This window comes from Salvelinus fontinalis, chromosome 1 (genome assembly GCF_029448725.1).
Source record: "Salvelinus fontinalis isolate EN_2023a chromosome 1, ASM2944872v1, whole genome shotgun sequence".
NCBI classification, from domain to species: domain Eukaryota; kingdom Metazoa; phylum Chordata; class Actinopteri; order Salmoniformes; family Salmonidae; genus Salvelinus; species Salvelinus fontinalis.
The window spans coordinates 23,885,258-23,911,752 of record NC_074665.1 but is presented as its reverse complement, the minus strand read 5'-3'; the positions used below and the strand labels follow the sequence as shown (position 1 = coordinate 23,911,752).

The 26,495-nt window shown below is 43.3% G+C and overlaps 1 protein-coding gene across 1 annotated transcript in view; it reads left to right on the top strand.

Annotated features, from left to right (window-relative positions):
* The window catches only part of LOC129845909 (src kinase-associated phosphoprotein 1-like), a 37,313-nt gene that overhangs the window by 10,463 nt on the left and 355 nt on the right, over positions 1-26,495 (top strand). Inside the window, exons 5-13 of the mRNA XM_055913892.1 lie at positions 7,301-7,381; positions 7,471-7,554; positions 7,680-7,804; positions 7,913-7,976; positions 8,788-8,991; positions 9,595-9,648; positions 10,007-10,116; positions 23,067-23,170; positions 23,844-26,311. Coding sequence (XP_055769867.1) covers positions 7,301-7,381; positions 7,471-7,554; positions 7,680-7,804; positions 7,913-7,976; positions 8,788-8,991; positions 9,595-9,648; positions 10,007-10,116; positions 23,067-23,159 — 815 coding nt within the window. The 3' untranslated portion in view covers positions 23,160-23,170; positions 23,844-26,311. The remainder of the gene's footprint in view (positions 1-7,300; positions 7,382-7,470; positions 7,555-7,679; positions 7,805-7,912; positions 7,977-8,787; positions 8,992-9,594; positions 9,649-10,006; positions 10,117-23,066; positions 23,171-23,843; positions 26,312-26,495) is intronic.

The window sequence follows — 26,495 nt, the reverse complement described above, 5'->3', positions numbered from 1 at the left end:
ACAATGTTCAAACAAAACAATTGCACTTTGCCTACAGAGAACATTCTGGCAACTGCAAGTCTGTAGTGAATCCATCTCAATCCCTATTTTAGTTTTTATTCCCACTCAATGCTGACCTAGACTTGTACATTTTCACCCAATGCTGCCTCATTGACTTGCCACTATCACCAGTGTTTTATCGCAAACAGACAAGCTCTCCTGTTGGCTGTGCTCCTCTAATGTTGCGGTCTATATCCCCACTGTAGTTTTTTCCAAGTGTCAGTGAGGCAGCTGAAAGCCATCCCCTGTGATTTGAGGATTCTTATATCTGCAGTTAAGTATTTGAATAGTGGTTGTTAATCTATGAGAGGGAATTTAGGGCGCTGCAGTCACTCCTTATGGCTACCCAGGGGGAACCCGATGTCACATCGTAATATTTCTCCCTCTGGCCCCGGCCTGAACACAGGCATGGGGAATGTGAAAGCACCAGAGCCTGGCAGGACTGACATAATATTATTACCCTGCAGAGAGACACACAAAGACAAGCGATCTGCTCCCTCTCAGAGCCACTGGGAGGAGGAATCTTCATACAGAGGCGAAGATTTTCGTCCTTGCTTTGCATTATTCGACCTCTCGTTGCCGTCACAGTAGAGATACATGACATACATTCCGTTTACATTAAAAAACATGGACCTCTACTAATGTAATGTATGCTTTTGCTCAGATGCGTGCATTACAAGATTAATTCTATATGCTCTGCGTATCGATGAGTGAAATCATAATCAGATCACTGGTTGGAGAAGGGGGCAGGGAGGACATTTGGTCTTTAACCTCAGAGCCTCTCTGTCTCTCTCCTACTCCCCCCTGATGGTGTCTTTGTGGAGGGATGCACACACGGGGAAGGAGGAGGCTCTCGTGTAATGAGGAGAAATGTCTCCATTTAGCCTGGGCTGTGTGCAGAAGGAGCTCTGGGCGGGGTGAGGGTGCACTTAGTAGACCCTTTTTCCTAATCAAGGACAGCGTCGGAAGGGATCGCAGTCACACTCGCTGTGTCTCCCAAAGCCGCATTCCTCCCTCCCACTCCAGCCCCCCTAGGCCTGGTGTGGGGGGCGGGGGCTCCCTCTGCCTTCTTGTTCACCTCATCACCAGGGTTCACATGGAGGTCAGGTCTTGGCCCCGTTGTATCTCCGCTCCAACACAATGCAGTATCTCCCACAGCAAAAGACACAGGGGAAGAGGCTAGCGCCAGGGATCCTAGGACTAAACTGAGAAGAAACAGTATGGTTCCTACCCAATCTGTAAAGAGGTGTGTCATCAATTCACCTGCTCTACTAACCCACCTGGACCAGCTTGGACCGGTCTGGGACACACCCATTTTGGCTCACCTAAAAGCAAACAGGAAAAAGTCCTCTCCTGTTGGCAGCTGTGTAAGGCATGGCCCTCCAGGTAATGATGAGTAATTTAACCCAGGCTAATGTTGACACCTACTCAGGGTGGTTTCAGATTGAGCCGACACACTGAGTCTGGGCAGCACCCTGCACACCAGGCAAGCCTACCTCCAGATTTTCATATGACTCAATGTAAATCTTCCTGTCTGTTGTAGCATTGCCCCCCCGTGTGATCTCGTTTCCTCTGCCTACACCCTGTCATTAGCAATGCTTCATGCAGATGGGTAATGTTTTTGTTTTTTTGCAGATGAAAGAAAAATGGTGAAATAAGTGGGAACATCAAATACCCTACATGTTGGTGTGATTTCTCCTCATCCTGCAGCAACAAAAGCCTCTTTAAATAAAGTATTGTTTTCCCAACATATTTGTTGCGTTATAGCAGTATAGATATAAAATGTTAGTCCTCCTACCTACCATTTGCCTTCATTTTGATTCACTCTAAAGCCAGCCTCTGATTGACTTGCAGCATAACTAAAGTGGATTTTAATGGGCGACTACATTAACTCTTTCTGGTCATTATCACATAAATCAAGCTTTTCTTGCTGGATCAACTGCTGAGCTCGTAACATCATGCTGAGACTGAGGGGGGGAATAACCAAATGAGAGAGAGTGGCCATGACACTGCTATGGCAGCTCACATGCATCCTATATCACGTAGGTTTAGGGGTTAACATGGGATTTTTTGTAGGTGTGTGTATAGCTGTGTTATTAATAACAATATAAATGATGTGAATGACACTAATTAAAACAGGAAAATAATGAAAATGAAGTAGATGCATAGAGCTGAATAATTGATAATGCAATCTACGGTTGATAGAAGAACAGCCTCCATCTGGAATTTTGAATTTGGGGGATGTCTTCATTAGCTTTCAGTTAGCTTTCATCTCGTTGCTTCGTTATGTGTTTGTGTGTTAAGAAAAATCATAATTTAAACATGTTGGATTCTGTATTTAGAGTTTATGTGAATCATACATGTTTTTAATCAGTCTTGTTAACTTTAGACTCCAACCAAGAGTAGATACATTGTTATAGCTGTTGATAAGTATTTTCATAAGATGAGGTATTGCTTGCTGTTGGCCAATCAGCCAATCAGCATATGTCATACAGAGGGGTGGGATCAATAACATTTCTGAATGCACAGTATGCAAACTTAACAGGTGCTGAACCATGCAAGAATCATTCAAAACCCCAGCCCCTTAACTGTTGGCGAATTTGGTCCTCAAGCTGTAACTCTGTCTCGAAATGTTGTCTATTACTAGTAGAACCATATTGCCAAGTAGAATTCTGAGTATGTGTAAATGTACTTGGTTGAATAAAGCTGATTCTGATTCTTAAAAGCAATTCCCTGACCTTTCCGATATCTTTGAAACCTAGTATGAAACACATGCTTTATACCATGAGGCCTGGTCAAAGAGCTCTCTTTGGTCAAGCCATAGCTGTGTTGTTTACTGATTCACGCAGATCTAACAGTCCCGTCCCTGTGTTGACTTTATATCTCCTTGACTATTAACTGGGCATGACCTTTGAAATAAATGAAGATGGAAGGAAGTAGACAGATGAGAGGTGCCGTGACCGGGAAGCAGGCCTAGAAAAATGAACAGAGCACTGGATGGATGAGGCGGGGGAAGCCTAATGATGGGCCTTTTGTTATGATGGACTGAATCAGGTTCTCTTTGACAAAACAGTCTGTAGCGGCTTAGTGTCAGTCATTCACAAAGCAGGGTGACATATGAGAGTGTGTTACTGTCATGAGGTGTCTGGGGCCTCACTCTGAGCTGTGACCACCTCATATTTCAGTAGGACATGCGAGGTACAGTGGACAGTGAAGGGTTACCTTGTTACACGTTGGCTTATAACATGACTCTCTAATGGTTCTTATATGGCATGACGTTCAGATATGACTTTGATTCCATTGCACTCTGGACTAGATTCATTTGCCTACACTAAAACGACAGGAGCAGATAGCCACTGACATTTTGGCTAGGGGAGAATTTCAGCTCTACCAGTGCAGTCTCCAGGCTACCAGCTCTTCTCTCCTCCTCTCTCGTGTTTTGGGTTTTATAATAAACGAGAGAGAGGCTCCTCTTGGCTAAACATATACTTTGTTTGGACAAGAAGACACAGTTGTGGCGCGGCGTGTTTGGTTTTGTTCTTAGGATGTCAAGGTCTGGTTCAAAGGGGATGGATTCCAGGCCTCTTTCCCTGTCATCAGTGGTCTGAATGAAAGGTCACCCAGACTAGTATAAATGGGTTTGAAAACGGCTCCTGCACTCCAAACCAAAGGAGGCCACCTGTTCCCCCATAGTCCCTCCTTGGTAACTAGGTCGAAGCCCGATGACAGATGAATTGAGAATCAGGATTGAGCTTTGTTTTGCCATGTTCAGGAGGATAGGCACCTTGGTTGAATTCCAGTCAACTGTGGAATCCTACATGTAATCCTAAAGTGAGACAAGGAATGGCCATTTAAGATGTAGTGGATGTTTAAATGCCCTTAATTTACACAGCTACACTTGTAACATGGTACGGCTCTCCGTAACACATTTGTTAGATCCCGGGTCAGTTAATAGCATACACCTAAAGGCCTCGGAGGTGCATAGTCAATGTATGACTGAAGCTCCAGGCCAGGGAGCCATACAGAGACCCATTCTGGTCATTCCCCGTATCTGCTGCATTGCTCATCTGCAGCACAACAGCAATAGCAGCAAAAGTGCTGTAAATGTATTGATCCCAGTTTCCCCAAAGCTGCAGTGGTGTATTTGATTCCGGGCCTGCCGCAGTGTGGCCTGTTACTGCTCTCTGGGCAGGAGAGAACCATCTTCAACATGGAGCCCATGACAAATACCCATGACAAATACCGAATTTGCGCAAAACTGAAAGCGCAATCCACCGTATTTAACCATGGAAAGAGGTCTGGGAATATGACTGAATATAAACAGCGTAATTATTCCCTCCGCAATGTAATCAAACAAGCAAAATGCCAGTACAGGGACAAGTTGGAGTCGCAATTCAACGGCTCAGATACAAGACGTATGTGGCAGGGTCTACAGGAAATCACGGACTACAAAAAGAAAACCAGTCACGTCACGGACACCGACGTCACGCTTCCAGAAAAACTAAACACCTTCTTTGCCCGCTTTCAGGATAATACAGTGCCACCGTCGTGGCCCACTAACAAGGTCTGCACCCCCTCCTTCTCCGTGGCTGACGTGAGTAAAACATTTAAACCTGTTAAGCCTCACAAGGCTGCTGGCCCAGACGGCATCCCTAGCCACGTCCTCAGAGCATGCGCAGACCAGCTGGCTGTTGTGTTTACGGACATATTCAATCGCTCCCTATCCCAGTCTGGTGTCCCTACATGCTTCAAGATGGCTCCCAGTGTTTCTGTGCCCAAGAAGGCAAAGATAACTAAACTAAATGACTACCGCCCGTAGCACTCACTTCTGTCGTCATGAAGTGCTTTGAGAGACTAGTCAAGGATTATATCACCTCCACCTTACCGGCCACCCTAGACCCACTTCAGTTTGCATACCGCCCCAACAGGTCCACAGACGACACAATCGCCACCACACTGCACACTGCCCTATTCCATCTGGACAAAAGGAATACCTATGTAAGAATGCTGTTTATTGACTACAGCTCAGCATTCAACACCATAGTACCCTCCAAGCTCATCATCAAGCTGGAGGCCCTGGGTCTCAATCCCGCCCTGTGCAATTGGGTCCTGGACTTTCTGACGGGCCGCCCCCAGGTGGGTAAGGTAGGAAACAACATCTCCACTTCGCTGACCCTCAACACTGGGGCCCCACAAAGGTGCGTGCTCAGCCCCCTCCTGTACTCCCTGTTCACCCACGACTGCGTGGCCACGCACGCCGCCAACTCAATCATCAAGTTTGCAGACGACACAACAGTAGTGGGCTTGATTACCAACAATGACGAGACAACCTACAGGGAGGAGGTGAGGGCACTCGGAGTGTGGTGTCAGGAAAACAACCTCTCACTCAATGTCAACAAAACAAAGGAGATGATCATGGACCACTATGACGATCGTATAGGAAAGGACATGGACCACGCCAAGGACAGACATGCTAGTGCCGATTGTAGGAATATTTTGGTGAGTATTCTATTATTAGGCAAGTGAGTATTCTGATCGTATCATTATTTCTATGCACATTTTCCAACTCCAAACCATATAAACTTGAATGCTTATTGGATTTAATCATTTTCAGGTGATATGGGTTTGTGTAATGAGGGAGGGTGTGGTGAAAGTGAATAACACCTTATATCAAGGTGTGCATAACTATTAGGCAGCATCATTACCTCAGATAAAATGGGCCATAAAAGAGATTTAACTGACACTGAAAAGTAAGAAAATGCCTTTCAGACTCTTGAAATAGCTCAACTATTGAGGCGTGACCACCCGACAGTCAAACGTTTTGTTTGTGAATAGTCAACTAGGGAGCAAAATACGCACGGAGAAGAAAAGGCACAAATTAACTGCAAAAGACTTGAGAAGAATTAAACATCAAGCTACCAGGAACCCATTATCCTCCAGTGCCACCATCATTCCAGAACCGCAACCAACCTGGAGTGTCCAGAAGTACAAGGTGTCAAGTGCTCAGAGACATGGCCAAGGTCAAGAAGGCTGAAACACGACCACCACTGAATAAGATTCACAAGTTGAAGCGCCAAGATTGGGCAAAGAAATACCTGAAGACTTTTATGTACAGGTTTTATGGTTTTATGGACAGATGAAATGAGAGTGACTCTTGATGGACCAGATGGATGGGCCCGTGGCTGGATCAGTAATGGACACGGCATCACTTAGATTCAGGCGCCAGCAAGGTGGAGGGGTACTGGTATGGGCTGCTATCATTAAGGATGAGGTAGTTGGACCTTTTTGGGTTGAAGATGAACTGAAACTCAACTCCCAAACTTCAGGGAACAGCAGAGGGAGCACCCCCTATCCACTTCGAATGGACAGCAGTGGAGAAGGTGGAAAGTTTTAAGTTCTTCGGCGTACACATCACAGACAAACTGAAATGGTCCACCCACACAGACAATGTGGTGAAGAAGGCGCAACAGCACCTCTTCAACCTCAGGAAGCTGAAGAAATTTGGCTTGTCACCCAAAACGCTGACAAACCTTTACAGATACACAATCAAGAGCATCCTGTCGTGCTGTATCACAGCCTGGTATGGCAACTGCACCGCCCTCAACCGCAAGGCTCTCCAGAGGGTGGTGCGGTCTGCACAATGCATCACCAGCAGCAATCTACCTGCCCTCCATGACACCTACAGCACCTGATGTCACAGGAAGGCCAAAAAGATCAAGGACATCAACCACCCGAGCCACTGCCTGTTCACACCGCTACCATCCAGCAGGCGAGATTAGTACAGGTGCATCAAAGCTGGGACCGAGAGACTGAAGAAGCTTCTATCTCAAGGCAATCAGACTACTAAACAGCATTCACTAACTCAGAGAGGCTGCTGCCTACATTGAGACCCAATCACTGGCCACTTTAATAAATGGATCAATAGTCACTTTATACAATGCCACTCTAAATAATGCCACTTTAATAATGTTTACATATCTTACATTACTCATATCACATGTATATACTGTATTTTATACCATCTATTGCACCTTGCCTGTGCCGCTCATCCATCGCTCATCCATATACTTACATGTACATATTCTCATTCACCCCTTTAGATTTGTGTGTATTAGGTAGTTGTTGGGGAATTGTTAGATTACTTGTTCGATATTACTGTACTGTCGGAACTAGAAGCACAAGCATTTCGCTACACTCGCAATAAAATCTGCTAGCCAGGTGTATGGATTTTGTTTACATCCTACTTTGTGATCTTCCACAGACATTGAGGAGATCCAAATGGTGGCAGCCCAGGATCTCAGCAACATCTTGAAACAAGGCTACCTGGAGAAGAAACGACATGGTAGTATAAATTATGGAGTCAAATATGTTGCAAATATGTCACGTTGAGTGCTCATTCAAATGCTTGTTTTCATTCCGTTTTCCATGTAGATCACAGCTTCTTCAGCTTAGAATGGCAAAAGCGATGGTGTGTCCTCAAAAACACAATATTCTACTATTTTGGGAGTGACAAAGGTTGGTTTGAAACCCTCACATCACACTAAGACATACAATTTATCCATGTACAGTTATTTATGCCTGGAACTCATACATGTGAACATTTGGGTGAGGAGATTGAGTTAATACTGTTCTTCCTTCAGACAAGCAGCAGAAGGGAGCCTTCTATATCAAGGGTTACAGTGCAGAGATGGTGGCCAACCTACGTAAAGACTCCAAGAAAAATGGCTGCTTTGAGCTGAGTGCCCCTGGCCGACACTCCTTCCAGGTGGGTGTGCAGTACAAAAGCAATACAAGAGACTCCTCACAGTGATGTTTCATAGCATACCAGTCTTACCTAATGATCATGTTGTATGATGGTGGCTATCCTCCCCAGTTCACTGCTAGCAGTCTGCGAGAAGCCAGGGAATGGGTGGACCAGATCAACTTTGTCCTGAAAGGTATGTCAACATATTTCCAAATCTATTTCAAAGACACAGTAGTAGAAAAGGATATAGTGAGGATTGTGTACGTTTTCTTGTCCTCTGTTAGATTGGTATTGCCTCACTCACTTTTTGGCCTGAAAGGGCAGGAAATAAACCATTTATATGCATTCCCAAATATATCCATCCCCAAACTGACCAATCAGACGCCTTCCGAACCTCCTCATCCACCACGTCACAAGGCATTCATGTCACGCAGGCCAACCCCCCCCCCCCCCCCCCCCCCCCCCCCCCCGACTGATTTCCCACTTACGGGAAATGTATTGGTAGACGTTCTGGTTATCCTCTAGCGGCATTGATTTTTGCCTGGCCAATGGCGTATCACAGAGGACCCGATACCCTGTGTTGCAGTGCCCAGTCGCCAGCAATCACAGCGCTGCTCCGTCTGAGAAAGGCAGGCTGCACCGGCTGCTTGCGGGAAGTAACAGACACCACATCATTTGTCTTGTCCACTTTTACTACTATACAAGACCCAAATATATACAGGGAGTTGGAGGCAAAGGTTTTTCTCCCTGTTTGCTCTTGGTTTATGCTGGGTGAATTTGAGATTGTTCACTTCCTTTTCCCCCCGGCTGGTCATCAAAGGTGTCCACGAATGTCTATCAGAATGACTAGATATTTCACAGATCTTTTGAAAATAGAATCAACTGGGGAAGTCGGATGCCATCTACTACACTGGGTCCTATGGGTACTCAAGGGGATGTGACTCATACAGTGCTCTATACAGAGATACTGCTCATTATTTATGCCGTGCCTGTGTTCTATGCAGATTTGAGTTCCAGCTTTATCCCCTGTGAGGATGAGACCTATGATGACATTGAGGGGGTGACGGGGGTGGCCAGCCGTCCCCCTTGGCCCGCCCCCTTGCCGGTCCTGCCCCAGCAGGTCAAAGCCTCTCTCAGTAGCCAGGAGGAAGGGAGGCCCAGCCAGGGGGAGGAACAGGAAGAGGATGATATCTACGAGGTTCTCCCAGGTATGAGAACAGACGCACCGACACACGTTCTCATAACCCCTTGGAGGTGTATCACTATCACTGTAACTCAAAGACTAATTACACATTATAAATCATGTTATCCTAATAAGAGTGTCAGATGTGTGGCTGTTGTTATAGAGGAAATACAGGACTGTCCCACAGGCAGGTGGGTGGCTAAATGGGTCCCGAGAACGACCAAAGGGGGGGACTTCTCCGTGTCATCATCCATACCTCCATTTGAGATACATCAAGGTTTTGTTTCCCCTTTGCCGAAATCATTGGTTGGGGAGAAATATGCCTTGCCAACTCAACTGTCTTTTCACCAAAGAAAGCCATCTGGGATGGGTACAGAGTAGACCCTGACCACAGATGGTGTATCGAATGACAGTCTCTTTTTTTTCCACTTTCTCACCCTATCACCAATAAATCTCTCTCCCCTTCTTTGGTTGCTCTCAGATTTTCTTAAAAGGCACTGGAGGGCCAAGGGAGGTGGTGGGAAGACAGGCTGTACCCTACATCTCCACAACACAGAAAGTGCATGATTTTGTTTTAGGAAAGTTTTTTAAAATGTCTCACCTCTTTTGTTTTCATTCTGTTTTCCAGAGGATGACTTTCCAGGATCCATTGAGGAGATCAGTGAGAAGAGCACGAAACCAGGTCTGAATCCCACTCACAGCATTCACTGACCAGAAAAATAGGAAAAAGTTAAAAACAAACAAAAAAACATTTTGGATGACCCTTCAATGATCTGTATCAACTTTTCCTCTTTCGCAAAGTCATCTTTGTCAGAATTTGCCAGCTGTTTATGTTAATACAAGATAGATGAGGGCAAGAAGGACGTACGATATCAGCAAGCTGCTGTTCTAGAGAGGGGGTGTGTAGGTGTGTCTTTCAGATAATTATAGTTATTGATAGGGGTAGTACTCACTATTCAAGTTATTCAAAGTGTTTTGATATTTAGACTTTCGATTCAAGTGTAATATTTTGGGTAACAGCATTGTGTGTTTTTGCTCAGTTTGGTCCATAGACTATGCCAATTACTACCAGGGCTTGTGGGACTGTGAGGCAGACGAGCCTGACGAGCTGGCCTTCCAAAGAGGTGACCTCATCTACATCGTCAGTAAGGTCAGCATCAACAACGCCAGTCACAGTTCCTTCATGCACTTCATCAACATGCTATATACAGGTAATTACCAAAAATAATGGAAACACTTGAGTAAACAAGGGCTAGAAAGTATAGTGAAAGCAGATGCTTCCACACAGGTGTGGTTTCTGAGTTAATTAAGCAACTGGTATCCCACCATGCTTAGGGTCATTATTTTGCCTACTATGGCCATGCTCCCATAGGAAAACAATACCCCCATTGAAAGGGCACGAGCGGTCACTGAATGTTTTGATGAGCATAAAAACTATGTAAACCATATGCCATGACTGCTTCACTCAACAGATCTCAACCCATTTGAACACTTATGGGAGATTCTGAAGCGTTTGCAGAGACAGTGTTTTCCGCCACCATCCACAAAACACCAAATTATGGAGTTTCTTGTGCAAGAATGATGTTGCATCGCTCCAATAGTCTTCCAGAAACTTGTAGAATCCATGCCAAGGTGCCTTGTAGAATCCATGCCAAGGTGCCAAACTGTTCTGGCTCGTGGTGGCCCCACGCCTTATTAAGACAATTCATGGTGTTTCCTTTATTTAGGTAGTTACGTGTAGATTCTATTCTATTTTAAACAATTCTGTTTTATTCTATTCTAATCAATTCTATTCTATTCCAACCCCTCCATTGTCTCTATCCTTGAGCCACTGGGGGAGAAATGCCCATCAGATCTTCTATAATGGGATTGGGGTTCATTACTGAGTCTGTATCTGTATCATGAGGGTTAATTGAGAGAGCAGCCATGCAAAACCCCTGCTGTGTTGAACACAAACTGCAGGTGAAGCATCCTGCATCTCAGCTCTTTTCCCTCAATCTATTTCCCTGTGCTTTATGGCCATTGTGTAGAAACATGCAGTATATCTACGTGTTACAGCCACTCTACTGGAAATCAATGTGTTGCAATTTGGGCATTGCCGTCCTCTAAGCTTTTCAGGACCTTGTTTGCAGATTGAAGCAGTATTGGAAGGCTTGGATTTGTGTGTCATCATATATCCTGTTTTTTAACAGTATGCATAAGCGGTACTATTTGACATGTTGTGGAAAGAGTTATGGATCATTTGCAGTCTTCCAGTGGAATAGTTAATGAACTCTTAGTTGAGCAAGGTGGTCTCCTCTGCAGTGTCAGACAAAGAAGTTTCTTTAACAAACCTAACACAATGGTACATCTAGGAGAGGGGGTGTGTCCGAAATATTTGTTGCTATATTCATAGCTGGCTGTGGCGCGAAAGGGCTGGGTTTATATGAATAAATACATTTTAGGTGTGAGGAGGGCTTGGCCACGCACTGGCCAATCAACGCGCCATGACTTAATACCGCATGCTGCTGTCTCAAGTTCTGTAGGTTATTGACGGTCTTTGCGTTGTCATCAACTCCAATTCGGCTGGGGGCACAGAAATATTCTAATCCCAGTATATTGTGGATTGATACTACAGTTTATTAAATAGCATAAGCTACAGTAAAAAGTAATAGCAAAAGTTTAAAAAACATCCAGTTTTTTCTCGAAATGTTTGGAGTGTCGGCAGTCAACGTTATAATTGGCTTCAACGAGTGTAAGCCTACATGTCTTTACGCATCGCACTTCTCCTCAAATAAAAAATACTATGCTCTCGTCAATGGTACTGTATGTGTGAGGCACGTTCTCAATAAGCAAGATATAGCGTAGGCCAAAGGTTGATATGACATTATATGACTGAATAATTTAAATATGTTTGGAGCAGCCGGTCTTTGGTAACCAGATGAGAGGTGCTCTATGGAAATGGGGATGGATATTTGAACAAGAGAAATGAAATAATGGCTAAAATAATGTTCAATCATAGGCTACAACAAAAAATGGGATGTCAGCTCACTGTTTTTCTGCTCCCAAACTTAATCTTTTAAAGGCCCAGTGCAGTCAAAATTATATTTCTCCTTTGTTTTGTATGCTATTGTACAACAGGTGATTAAACTAACACTGTAAAAGTGTGAGAGAAAAAAATGGATCAGTGTTATTTCCTGATAGTTGCTGGTTGAAAATACGACCTATACAGGAACGTCTAATCAGCGTGAGTTGCATGGGCTGGTGACATCGCCAGGCTGTGAATTTGTTAATAGACCAATAACAAAGAGAGTTCCAAACCTATTCTGCCAATAAGAGCTAGTTTGTTTTCCCTCCCAACTCAGACCACTCCCAGACAGTCCTGGCAAAATTCTTCCTTGAGAAATACACTACATGACCAAAAGTATGTGGACACCTGCTCGTCGAACATCTCATTTCAAAATCATGAGCATTAAAATGGAGTTGGTCCCCCCTTTGCTGTTATAACAGCCTCCACTCTTCTGGGAAGGTTTTCCACTAGATGTTAGAACATTGCTGCAGGGACTTGCTTCCATTCAGCCACAAAATAATCGTTGAGGTCAGGCACTGATGTTGGGCATTTAGGCCTGGCTCGCAGTCGGTGTTCCAATTCATCTCGAAGGTGTTCGATAGGGTTGAGGTCAGGGCTCTGTGCAGGCCAGTCAAGTTCTCCCACACTGATCTCGACAAACCATTTCTGTATGGACCTCGCTTTGTGCATGGGGGCATTGTCATGCGGAAACAGGAAAGGGCCTTCCCCAAACTGTTGCCACAAAGTTGTAAGCACAGAATCATCTAAAATGTCATTGTACGCTGTAGCGTTAAGATTTCCCTTCACTGGAACTAAGGGGCCATAGCCCGGACCATGAAAAACAGCCCCGGGCCATTATTTCTCCTCCACCAAACTTTACAGTTGGCACTATACATTGGGGCAGGTAGCGTTCTCCTGGCATCAGGCAAAATCCAGATTTGTCCGTTGGACTGCTAGATGGTGACGCGTGATTCATCACTCCATAGAACGCGTTTCCACTGCTCCAGAGTCCAATGGCGGTGAGGTTTACACCACTCCAGCCGAAGCTTGGTATTGCGCATGGTGACCTTAGGCTTGTGTGTGGCTGCTCAGCCATGGAAACCCATTTCATGAAGCTCCCGGCAAACGTTGCTGATATTGCTAGTGAGTGTTGCAACAGAGGATAAATGATTTTTTAACGCCTCAGCGGTCCCGTTCTGTGAGCTTGTGTGGCCTACCACTTTGCGGCTGAGCCGCTGTTTCTCAATAACAGCACTTACAGTTGACCTGGGTGGCTGTAGCAGGGCAGAAATTTGACGAACTGACTTGTTGGAAAGGTGGCATCCTATGACGGTGCCACGTTGAATGTCACTGAGCTCTTCAGTAAGGCCATTCTACTGCCAATGTTTGTCTATGGAGAATGCATGGCTGTATGCTTGATTTTATACACCTGTCAGCAACGTTGTGGCTGAAACAGCCAAATCCACTAATTTGAAAGGGGGTCCACATACTTTTGCATATATATATAAATATATATAAATATATATATATATATATATATATATCATATATATATAGAGTGTCGTTTATTTTGCTAAAAAGCTATTTTTGTCCATTTTAATGGAAAACTATTACCCAAAAATGATTTGATATTGATATAAATATGTCTGCATTGGGCCTTTAATAAAGCTTTGGTGATTTATGTCAAAGCAGTCTCAGGAGCCAAAGCCTTTATTGATAGGCTTGGCTACTAGTAGGCCTACTTGGTGAATGCATTGGGCAGGACAAAAAAAAACAGCCTTCATTGAGGGGAGGCTATGCTTGATTTTTCAACAAATGATGCGAATATATATATCTTTTTTAAATATATATACGAGGGTTACCGGCACAAAAAGCACATCTCTCTTTTTCCATGAGCATATGGGCACTGTGCGTCACGGGTAGATAGGTAGCACTTCCGCAGGACAAAATCCTTACCATAACCAACATGTTACCTCTAAGACCAGCCTTTGTTTGGTCTTAAATATCCCCACCAAACACTTCCTGAAATTGACACTTTGGCCCGTTTTAAGCACACACCTCAGATATTGCCACGCCTCCCACCTCAGCGCAAGCGAGCTGATATATGACAGGTAAACTACCAATCCCGGTGCAAGGGTTGTAAAATAGCAGAGCACTGGCTTTAACAGGTTGAAATTGCCAACGAGCGTGTTTTAACACCAGCCGAAAATAGAGCCCTATGGGTACTAGTTTATAGGGGAATGTCTAAACAACCCATTACATGTTTCATAGAAGAAGAATAAAGCCACCTGCTCTGAATCTATTGGAGGTGTATCAGGAAGACGTTACCTATCAGGAAGACGTTACCAGAGTTCTACAGTATTACCTTTCGGTGTAGGTGTTGGGCTACCTACCTTTCACTGTAACAGACCAACTCTTGGTTGGTTGTAGCTGTACTGTCTGGTACACAGCTTTCGTGACACAGATTACTCTTGTTTTGTCAAGCTTTTCCCCTTAGTCTTCATAATAACATGAGAGTCTACAGAGCATTCTAACAGAGCATTTTAACAGAGCATTCTAACAGAGCATTCTAACAGAGCATTTTAACAGAGCATTCTAACAGAGCATTCTAACAGAGCATTCTAACAGAGCATTCTAACAGAGCATTCTAACAGAGCATTCTAACAGAGCATTCTAACAGAGCATTCTAACAGTCCCTTAATGGATTAAAAGTGAGGGCCTCATTGTAATTCGTTTAGAGGCGATTCCTTCCTGTCTGTTTCTGAATGGAAGGTTTTGGTTTAGTGCGACATGAGTCCACACGTGCCCCATTCAGAGTCATAACCTTGTATCATATTTCCCTCATGGATGACATTAATGACATGATTAGGACACTACATGGCAATCGTGTGTTTTAATGAGCCTTAAGGGAGGGGAATCCCTGTTCCCCCTGGTTCAACAGTGGAGCAGACTATTTAGTTGAACGGGGGTTTCCTTGGAACACTGACCTCGACGAATGAAATACAGGCCCTTGGCTGCAGCTCAAGCCTTGCTCTAACTGGGGAACACAGACATAAAATGGCCATATAAAACTAAGACCCATAAATTCTCCTGAACAGAGGCTTAGGGTGTTGGGGGGAGGCTGAGTGTATGGGCTCTATGTCAACACTGACCATAATTACAAGGTATAAAGGACACGCTCTAAGTGCTAAATCAATGGTGCTAACAAACTGTTATTTTTAAGCTGCGATTTGATTGACTACCGGGGTGCAGACCAGGCTAGGGGCTAGCCACAGGCGCTGTGTCGTATGGCTGTGAACTGAGTAGAACATGACGATTATACAAAGAGCCCCCATCAATCATTATTGATCTAGCGAGAACTTACTGTAAAGAGGTGCATTTTTGCTGTTTTTTTGGGGGGGGGGGGGTTGTTCTGTGTGTATATGAGAGGGGATTGTGTGTGTGTGTGTGTGTGTGTGTGTGTGTGTGTGTGTGTGTGTGTGTGTGTGTGTGTGTGTGTGTGTGTGTGTGTGTGTGTGTGTGTGTGTGTGTCAGTGGGAAAGTAAATAAATGAGTAAAGCCACAGCTCGTATTCATTCCATTCGTTTTACTACATTAATCTGGCAGAGTCTGCCGCTGGTTTCACGGATGATGAACTTGGTTCCCAGTCTCCCGTCCACAAAGAAACACATAGCAACTATCTTGTCTTTGCACTGGCCTTTTACTGCTGAGAGCTTGCACTGTCTTCTATAGCTTTTGGCTTTGCAAAGACATTTTAGAGCGTGGGATTTTTTTATGTTATAGATTTTTCTGATAAAGATCCATACTATTTTACACTTTACCATTTTTATATCATTTTTGGATATACTATACTAACTACTGGATAGAGCCTACTTATTCATATAAAAATGCTAACTGTTTTGAGTTCTCATTATGCAGAACTGACAGGTTGAGCCTGTTTATTGTACATGTACAATACATCATGAATTTGCTGACAAAATGTCTGCAATTAGTAAATCTTTGCTCTCCTAACATCCGTATTGCTTATATTGACTCCTAAGCATGTTTCTCACTACTCCATTGGGTTGTCCTGCATTCCAGGACTATAATTTATGTAGCTAGCTGGAATCAAAAGACACAGCTCCACAGGTCAGCTGCCACATTCCGGTATTCCCAGAGGCACTCTTGTAGAACGGCAGGGTTGGAGTGGGGAGAGATTTACGATGTAAACCCATCCAGGCTCCTTTAAACTCTAGCAAACACTGCCATCTCTCTGCTCCCTCTCTCTCTCTCTCTCTCTCTCTCTCTCTCCACCCCTCTCTCTGATCTCTCTTCCCCACTCTGCTCTGTCCACCCGGGGCGTGCACCTCACAAGCAGAGAGAGAGAGAGCTAGGGGGCGGGAGAGAGGCCCTCCTTGTCGCCAACCAAGGAGGGCCTATAGCAGCACCTAGATCTTCTGCACTCATTCTGTCAGACCTGGGCCCTGACAGTAAATCTCAGTAAGACAAAAATAATGGTGTTCCAAAAAGGTCAAGTTGCCAGGACCACAAATACAAATTCCATCTAGACACCGTTGCCCTAGAGCACACAAAAAACTATAAATACCTCGGCCTAAACATCAGCACCACAGGTAACTTCCACAAAGCTGTGAACAATCTGAGAGACAAGGCAAGAAGGGCCTTCTATGCCATCAAAAGGAACATAAAATTCAACATACCAATTAGGATCTGGCTATAAATACTTGAATCAGTTATAGAACCCATTGCCCTTTATGGTTTTGTTGTCTGGGGTCCGCTCACCAACCAAGAATTCACAAAATGGGACAAACACCAAATTGAGACTGCATGCAGAATTCTGCAAAAATATCCTCAGTGTACAATGTAAAACACCAAATAATGCATGCAGAGCAGAATTAGGCCGATACCTAATTATCAAAATCCAGAAAAGAGCCGTTAAATTCTACAACCACCTAAAAGGAACTGATTCCCAAGCCTTCCATAACAAAACCATCACCTACAGAGAAATTAACCTGGAGAAGAGCCCCTAAGCAAGCTGGTCCTGGGGCTCTGTTCACAAACAGACCCCACTGAGCCCCAGAAAAGCAACACAATTAGACCCAACCAAACCATGAGAAAACAAAAAGATAATTACTTGACACATTGGAAAGAATTTACAAAAAACAGAGCAAACTAGAATGCTATTTGGCCCTAAACAGAGAATACACAGTGGCAGAATACCTGACCACTGTGACTGACCCAAAATGAAGGAAATCTTTGACTATGTGCAGACTCAGTGAGCATAGCCTTACTATTGAGAAAGGCCGTCAAAGGCAGACCTGGCTGTCAAGAGAAGACAGGCTATGTGAACACTTCCTAACCTCCTGCCAAATGTATGACCATATTAGAGACACCTCAGATTACACAGACCCACAAAGAATTCTAGAACAAATCCAATTTTGATAAACTGACATATCTATTGGGTGAAATACCATAGTGTGCAATCACAACAGCAAGATTTGTGACCTGTGTGCAATCACAGCAGCAAGATTTGTGACCAAACACCATTGTAAATACAACCTATAGTTATGTTTATATATTTTCCCTTTTGTACTTTAACTATTTGCACATCATTACAAGACTGTATATATACATAATATGACATTTGGAATGCCTTTATTATTTTTGGAACTTTTGTAAGTGTAATGTTTACAGTTAATTGTTTATTATCTATTTCACTTGCTTTGGCAATGTTAACATATGTTCCCTATGCCAACAAAGCCCATAAATTGAAATTGGAGAGCGAGAGAGAGAGACGACTGTTCCATGCCGGCCTCCTCCAGTCTTCAATGGCTCGTTAGCGCCATCAAGAACATGGACACTGGTGACATCTAGTGGCTGACTTCAGTGCGAAACTAACTAATAATACTGAGAATGTTTCACAGTTGACAACACACACACTCGGAGACTGATTTACGCTAGTAGGCTATGTCCCACTCTTAAATCAACATGAACTTTACCCTAAGTAAATGGCTATCAATTATGTTGAAGTTTGCAGCTAGAGGAAAAAACACAAACACAATTTAGAATTGATTAAATTAATTAAAAGCCCTTATTAATGCAATTAAAGCAGAACTAACTGATTTGATTATTCTCATTACATCTATCTTGTTATAAATTTAGAGAAAATTAATCAAATCAAATTGTATTTGACACATGCGCCGAATACAACAGGTGTAGACCGTACAGTGAAATGCTTACTTACAAGCTCTTAACCAAAATTGCAGTTTTAAGAAAAATACCTAAAAAAACAAAAAATAAATGTAACAAATAATTAAAGAGCAGCAGTAAAATAACAATAGCGAGGCTATATACATGGAATTGTAGCCTACCTAAGTTGTATTCGTTTGTATTAAATTGTATTTTATTAGTGTAGGAAATATGGGAGTATCTTATTTCCATAGGGCCATATTCTCATATCCTCAACTGCCTCAAACCCATGGCAACCCCAGTTGGCCCATTGCCCGTAGGTCCCACCATGTGAATGTGGTGGAAGAAACGGGAGAGGGAGGAAAAACAATCAGATGGGAAAAGTCAAGCAAGAAAGAGACAAAGGAAGAACCTTTTATCCCTTTGTGTGACCCCCCACCCCCTTATATATAATTTTCTCTGTCACACATCCCTTTAAAGTCCCTCGCTGCTTTTGTGGCTATAGACAGGGAAAGACATCTTATTTACCACCCAAAGTAGCAGGGGGAGAGAGAGCAGAGTCTGGGGTTTGGGGTCATGTAGGAGGCCGCGGTCATCTACCGGTCAACTACAGTAAGGTCATTATTCAGGCCCAGCCAATAGGCCAGAACTGTGCCTGAGCAACCCCTATCCATTCTGCCTAATTATTATAAATGAGGGGCGGCGTAAACAGCTATCATTACAGACACTCAGTGGCATACACAAATCCACTTTAAATTGCTATTAAGTTAAAGAGCCATCCTGTAATCCCAAAACGGCCTTAGAAGAGAAGCGGCTTGCTTCTTTTCATTTATTTTTTATTTGTTCCTTCATATTTTAGACGGCTCTGATGCGCAGTCATCTCTCGACTTTGAATCCATCTCATTGATTAAATTACAAGATGTTTAGTGTTTATTACTGGGATCAAAACATTTTAAAGACTTTTACAAAGAAATCACCAACCCTAAAAAACAATGTGTCCAAATCTCTAAACAGGCATTGCTAGAATTTATTTTGAATATTCATATCTGTCAAAATAAGTATACTTTTTCCCACCACAATGGTCGGATACGTGTCTGTACATATTTCCAGAACACCTAAGGCAGTCCAGTCCACATGTGTGAGCAAAATGCTTCGACTAGATATGGTGTTGAATAGATCAGGAGTTGCGGTTTGTAAGAGGTGTCTGTTTCTTTGTTAGGGTGACTAGTGGAGAGAGACGCAGCACTGCAGTGTGTGCCTCATGACTTTCCTTGTGGATGAGAGCGAAACAGAGAGAGGGAGAGGTAGCTAGAGAGAGAAAGAAGGGAGGGAGATGGAGGGTGGCGGTGAGGAGGGAGAGATTGTAACACCCAGGCGGCGGGTTCAGCGGCAGGGCAATGAGAGACTTCCTGTGCTCCATCACGCCCAAGGCCTGTTTCAGTCAGCTGGTAGCGGAGGGCAGATGCCTCATGTGTCAGTCTTATTAGCAATCCTTCTGCGTACGTGTGTGTCCGTGAGTGTGAGTGTACTGTACGTGTCTGTGTGCGTCTACGTGTGTGAATGTGTGTTTGCTTGCGCGTCCTTGTCTATGTGTAGTTTATACATCAAGAGAAATAGTAAAAAGACAGAATATGACTATGGAACGTGAGCAGAACCTGATGTTCTACAAAAGGAGTGAATGCATAGCTCGATGAGGAGTTAGGGAATAGGGTAATGTAGCTGTCACGGTGACCTGGCAGGCATACAAAGTGCTCCTTCTCCTGCATGAGAGACAGTCAAACCAACCTTCTCCCTCTTCAGGCATCGTTAGCAGTCAATCTGTCCTCCTGCCACCATTAGCCAGACCCTTGAGTGGTAAATAAACGATGCTGCTGGTGTACTGCAGGTGTTGTCATGGCAACTTGCTCACTCCCTCTCTTTCTTAGCTAGCTCTGCCCACGTTCATTTGCTCCCTCTCAGTGAAGGAGTCACAGGGAGGTCAACGAGTCAAAGCACCGCCACAATATGGCGCTGTTTTGTCCTCACTCACCTCCTCCCAACACACAGTAGCTGATATGATACGCATTCAGGGCACTCAAACACGGGCAGACTTAGTGATTTGGAGGCCCCAGGCAGAGTCTGAGCCCGATCCAACATTACAGAAATGTAAGGCCGAACCGGAAAAAAATACAGATTTCTAGAAAAATCGGCCTATTGATTTAAAGTGGTGTTGAGAACAATGCCACAGAGGCGGGCGGAGTGAGGAGAAAAGGAAACAGCCATTGTCTTAGAAAAGTGAGGAGAGGTAAACTCAATATTGGAAGAATTGGGATAAAGTAGGCTAATACAATTGAAGGCATGCATCAAATTGTTGCTTATTGGCCTACTGAAACTCCCAAAGTCATATCCAATCGTTATACTAAAATTAAGGTAATACCCGTGTGTGATCAACTAGATGAAAATGTCAGCACTGTTTTGATTGGCAAAGCGCCATCGCCTGCTTTGAGACAAGCGTGGGGGACTCGTCTTCTTGATAAGTCAATTAGTGTCAGATTTTTGTTTCCCCCGAATCTCTGTTTGCATATTTGGTGAGCCTACAAATACCCTGGGAAAATGTTAGCTATGTTGAAGTGTTGTCTTTATTCTGTTATATATAATGATCAGAACATTCTGCTAGCATGTTATGTAGTTTAACAAGTGGATTTTGCTATTCACTCGCGTTGTAGCCTGGCCTACTCCCGATTTGTCTGATAATCAATGGGATTTCGTTTCACTGAATCTCCATCTGTATATTTGGTTAGTTGCTCTCTGGCTGGGCAAATAAGTGGAGGTGGTAGTTAATTTATTTGTTTGCTCATCTATCACCGATCAGAAACATTTAGCATGCAATAATTCATGTAATAATAATTATTGTAGCCTAAATCAATTGTATTATTTTGCTCATGACTGAGGTATAGGCTATAGTAGGCTATACAGGCTATACAACTGCTGAGCTGTGTGAGTCCTGTTTTATCTAGCTTAACCAGAGGAGGCTGGTGGGAGGAGCTATAGGAGGACAGCTCATTGTAATGGCTGTATTGGAGTCAATGGAACGGAGTCAAACACGTTGTTTCCATGTGTTTGATGTGTTTGGTAACATTTCATTCATTCCATCTGTCCTCCTGTAGCTCCTCCCACCAGCCTCCTCTTTCTTAATGTAACTTACATCAACATATCTCAATCAATCATTCATGTCATTCATAGGCAGCTGTTATGAGATAAAAAAAATATATATTTTGTTACTAGTATTTTGGGGTTTTATTATGCCCAGTTCATGAGGCCCCTGATGATGTGAGGCATGAGGGAAATTCTTCTTCTGCCTAACAGTAAGTCCACCACTGCACAGAAAACATCCCAGACTGTCATGAAGGGCCTCTTGATTATTTTAAAATTGAAGAACAATGTCTCGGTATGGAAATGGCATGGCACCTTGGTGCCAACAGAAAGGTGTTATCCATAACCCCACTGTATTTTCTCCTGAGAATTAAAGATCATTCTATCCAAAATTCAGATACGCATTACACCAAATTAAAGGGGGGAAATCTGTAGGAGGTAGGAGAGATTGAAGTTAGGGCATTGTCATAAGAATACATTTACTCCCTGTGCTTCTTTCTATACGAGACCTCCCCTTCCAGCAGGCGTACTCTGGATGAACCCGTAGTAAGCAGCGAAGAAGATGGAGTTGGCACGCTTGACAGACCTTCGCTGCCATTGGAACACTGTGGCGATGTAGCTGTTGTATTAAAATGGCGGCGCTGATAATCAAAAAGAGCTTTCTCAGGGAGGACGTTGGACTGTCTGGCTGCACAGATGGGCCAGGGAGATAAATACAACTTTCTGTCACTGTGGTTGGAGGAATGGATCTGCGACAGCCCCGTGGGAGAGAAACTGTTTCGTTCCTACTCTCTGATGCCCCAATCTGTCTGTTTCTCTCCTTTTATAGATTACTATTCAAGCTAGATTTCCACAAGAAAACTTGTTTTTATGACTTCAGATATTAGGGCCATGTTTTAGAAATGCACACAGGTAATAGAACACGTACCTTTCCAGAAGAAAATGTGTATACTTGCTTCAGTTGTCTTAAAATCAGCAAGCACATTAATTAGCCATTGTGAGTGGAGTACTCCACCTTCATTTACCCTGTCATTCCATTGAATCAGGGCTCTGTGTGGGCGAGCAGACCGAATGAAAATGTTCTCTCTGTTCGCCACATCTGGATGGATAACCTGCTTATCATAGCTACATTCACTTGCTCTAAGAACATGTCAGGCCTGGGCCATCACTCTGCTCAGTGAGCTCTAACTGGTCTATACATCATCTCTGTCCAGCCACCGGACATTAGGAGTAGGTCTGTTTCTCATTCCTCTGGCTCTGTAGTGAGGTGTCAAAGCTCTCTCTATTAGAGGATGTGGTATCTATCACAGCAGTGCCCAGAGAGACAGCCAGGAGAGGGGGCAAAGATTTGACAAACATGCATTATAAATGTAAACCCCATACAAATGGATTGATCGATATAAGCTAGCCTTGGGGTTTCAGATGCTGTACCCCAATAATGACAACACGAGGTATCAAGAGCCATTTTGAGGCAATGCTAAATTCTGTTATAAACCTATGATGACACAGGGAGAATCACATTTGCATACTCCTCATGTTCTCTCCTCAAAACCCACTGGAGGAGAAGGTCAGAGGGAATGGACCTCCTCCTGGCTTTCTCCAGTGGATTTTGAGGAGGCGGTGAGGAAAGGAGAGAGGACGCGAGGAGAATGCAATTGAGATTCTCCTATGGTCTACTGTGCATCGTTGTGCTTGTTCCTCCTCCTTACCCTGCTTGTGTCGCTCTGTTCCAGGAGTATAACATCAATGGCTGGTGGGTCGGAGAGCTAAACGGTACCGTCGGCATTGTCCCTAAAGACTTCCTCCACCTTGCCTACATCCTCTGAGCTCCCAAGAGGTACTGGAGCACTCTCATATTGTTACGATTACAGACTGATATAATGGGCTAATGTACCTTACAGGCCTCCTGACACCCATTGAGATAACCATTGAAATAGCAGGAGAGGTGTATATTCATAGCGGTGGACTGGCCATTTAAGACATCTGGTGGCTGAAAGTAGAACTGCAATTACTGCATAGACCCAAGGTGTGAAATTTTATCAGCATTATAAGCGACACTGATATGCTCAGTAATGCTTAATTATAGCACCATTGACATAATTGAATTGGGAAATATGACTCCATAGTGATATTAACTATACGCCAGATAAAGCATACAGTATCATACTGCACTACTACAGGAAATATGTTATTTGACCCTGCTGGTCATCTATGAACATTTGAACATCTTGGCCATGTTCTGTTATAATCTCCACCCGGCACAGCCAGGAGAGGACTGGCTCATAGTCTGGTTCCTCTCTAGGTTTCTTCCTAGGTTTTGGCCTTTCTAGGGAGTTTTTCCTAGCCACCGTGCTTCTACACCTGCATTGCTTGCTGTTTGGGGTTTTAGGCTGGGTTTCTGTACAGCACTTTGAGATATCAGCTGATGTAAGAAGGGCTTTATAAATACATTTGATTTGACTATGTTTCTCTCTGACAGTTTATCTTTGTACTGTGCCTTACTTCCACAGTTGAGTGATGTGACTGACTACATTCCCAATCCCCAACACTGAACAGTTCGAGATGGATGACAGATTGACCTTTTTTATTATTTCGTAATATAGTGTAATGCTGTTAGTGTCATTTTTGTTGTTGTTTTTGTAAAGATATGCTTCATTACCCTGCATAAATTACATTACCATGGTTCTTCTGAGGCGTTTGGTGTACACATCAAATTCTGGATAATTCTGATGTCGCAAAAAGGTTTCCTCTGTTCAATTGTTTCCAATGTATTTGTGCCCATGTGTGTGAATGGAAATTGCCAGACATTGAGGAAACATTATGCCCCTGTGACAAAAATAGGAAATCCTCACCTCTGGTGAACTGAGGGGCTGTCTATTCCATATTTTGAAGCATACCAACTGGTGCCTTCAACAGCCTTGTGTCTGAGGCTACAGTGCTTGTTATTTTGATGCTGACTTCAAATATATATGTAGGCCACAAGGGGTCAGGCATGCTCCCTTGTGCAATTCATTATTTTTCAATGAAGAGTTTGAAATTGAAATACCTGATCATTTGCAATAAGAAAACTTTGTATTTTTTATTGTTGAACTTGTAAAAATATTTTGTTAGATATTTAAATTCCACAATATGATGTACATAAGAACTTGTTTGACTGTGCATATGAAAGTCTATGGCAATATAAATGTCTGGAAGCGAAAGAAACACCTATTTAGGCGAGGTGCTGAGTAATATAAATGTCTGTAAATGTCATGCACTAAAATAGACTCTACAGTGCCCTCCACTAAAAAACTACAGTGCCCTCCACTAATATTGGCCCCCCTTGTTAAATATGAGCAAAACGGGCTTTGAAATGTTTTTCTTTGTTTATCCTCTTGGTCTTTCATTGAAAATATTCACAAAAATCTAACCTTTAATTAAAGTAAAATAATTGAAAATAAGAAAATAAATTCATGAAACAAATTTTTTTCTGAAATATGTGTCCCGCAATTATTGGAACCCCTTCATTCAATAGTTTGTGCAACCTCCCTTTGACAAGATAACAGCTCTGAGTCTTCTCCTATAATGCATAATGAGGTTGGAGAACACATGACAAGGGATCAGAATCTCTCCAGATCCTTCAGATTCCGAGGTCCACGCTTGTGGACTCTCCTCTTCAGCTCACCCGACAAGGTTTTCTATAGAGTTTAGGTTGGGGACTGGGATGGCCACGGCAAAACCTTGATTCTGTGGTCAGTGAACCTTTTTGTGTTGATTTTGAGGTGTGCTTTGGATCATTGTCCTGCTGGAAGATCCAACCACGGCCCAGTTTAAGCTTTCTAGCAGAGGCAGTCAGGTTTTGATTTAATATTTTTTACATTTAACATTTATTTAACTAGGTAAGTCAGTTAAGAACAAATTCTTATTTTACAATGATGGCCTACCCCGGCCAAAACCTCCCCTAGCCCGGATGACGCTGGGCCAATTGTGCGCCGCCCTATGGGACTCCTGATCATGGCCGGTTGGGATACAGCCCGGGATCAAACCAGGGTCTGTAGTGACGCCTCTAGCAAACTGTACGCGCTTGAGTTTGTTGTTTGATGACAGCAAAGGCTTTTTTTTATGGCAACCCTCCCAAACAATTTGTGGTTATGTAGGTGGCGTCTGATCGTGGTTTTGGAGAATTTCTGACCCCAAGACCCAATTAACATCTGCAATTCTCCAGCTGTGAACCTTGTAGATTTTTTTGGCCACTCAAACCATCCTCCTCACTGTATGTGGGGTAAATATAGACATGCGTCCTCTTCCAGGCCGATTGTTAACATCTCCAGTTGCTTTAAACTTCAGTTACATTTTACTCATAAGAATTTCTAGGGGTGCCAATAATTGTGACATATGTTGCAGAGTAAAATAGTTATTTATTTCAATAATTTTACTTATATTTTTGTGAATATTTTGAAAGGCAGACATTTCACAGCCCGTTTTGCTCATATTTACCAAGGGTGCCAATATTAGTGGAGGGCACTAACATTTTATTTCCAAGAAAAATTATATTCCACAGAAATATTGTCATCAATAGGTGCATTCCTAGTTTGTTTTTGACTATTTTTAGGTTGGCATATTGCCCTTGTACGTCCTTGTATGAACTACCTAAGTGAAAAAAACTATGGTAATCATCTACATAACATAAAAGGGGTACTTCAAACAACTGCTATGCCACTTAAATAAACTAATGCACTGTTAAAATGCTGAATATGAGAACAAACATCCCCAACATTGCAAAACACTGTACAGTGTGTTTGGGACTTTTACCATTGAAGACCATTAGACCATAACATTGAAACCATTAGAACTGCTGTAGCCTGATGGTTTGCTTTTTCAACAGGAATGGTCTAACTAATCCAGGCCTTTTCTGAAGGGAATAAACCACACACACGGTTCATTTCCTGGACACAGATTAAGCCCAAGAGAAGAACAAACTGAAGGACTGGCTTGAATTGTGAGGATGATCATGAGCAAAAGCTTTTGGTTTACTTCCCAAAGTTGCAAAGAAAATGTTGCGATCCATTTAATAAACACAGGAGACTAGCCAAACTGATGACATGGTGTTGCAGTCAGGAACAGCGACGTTACATAATATGAAAAAGCAATACTACAAGGCGCAGCGCCATTTCAGACATAGC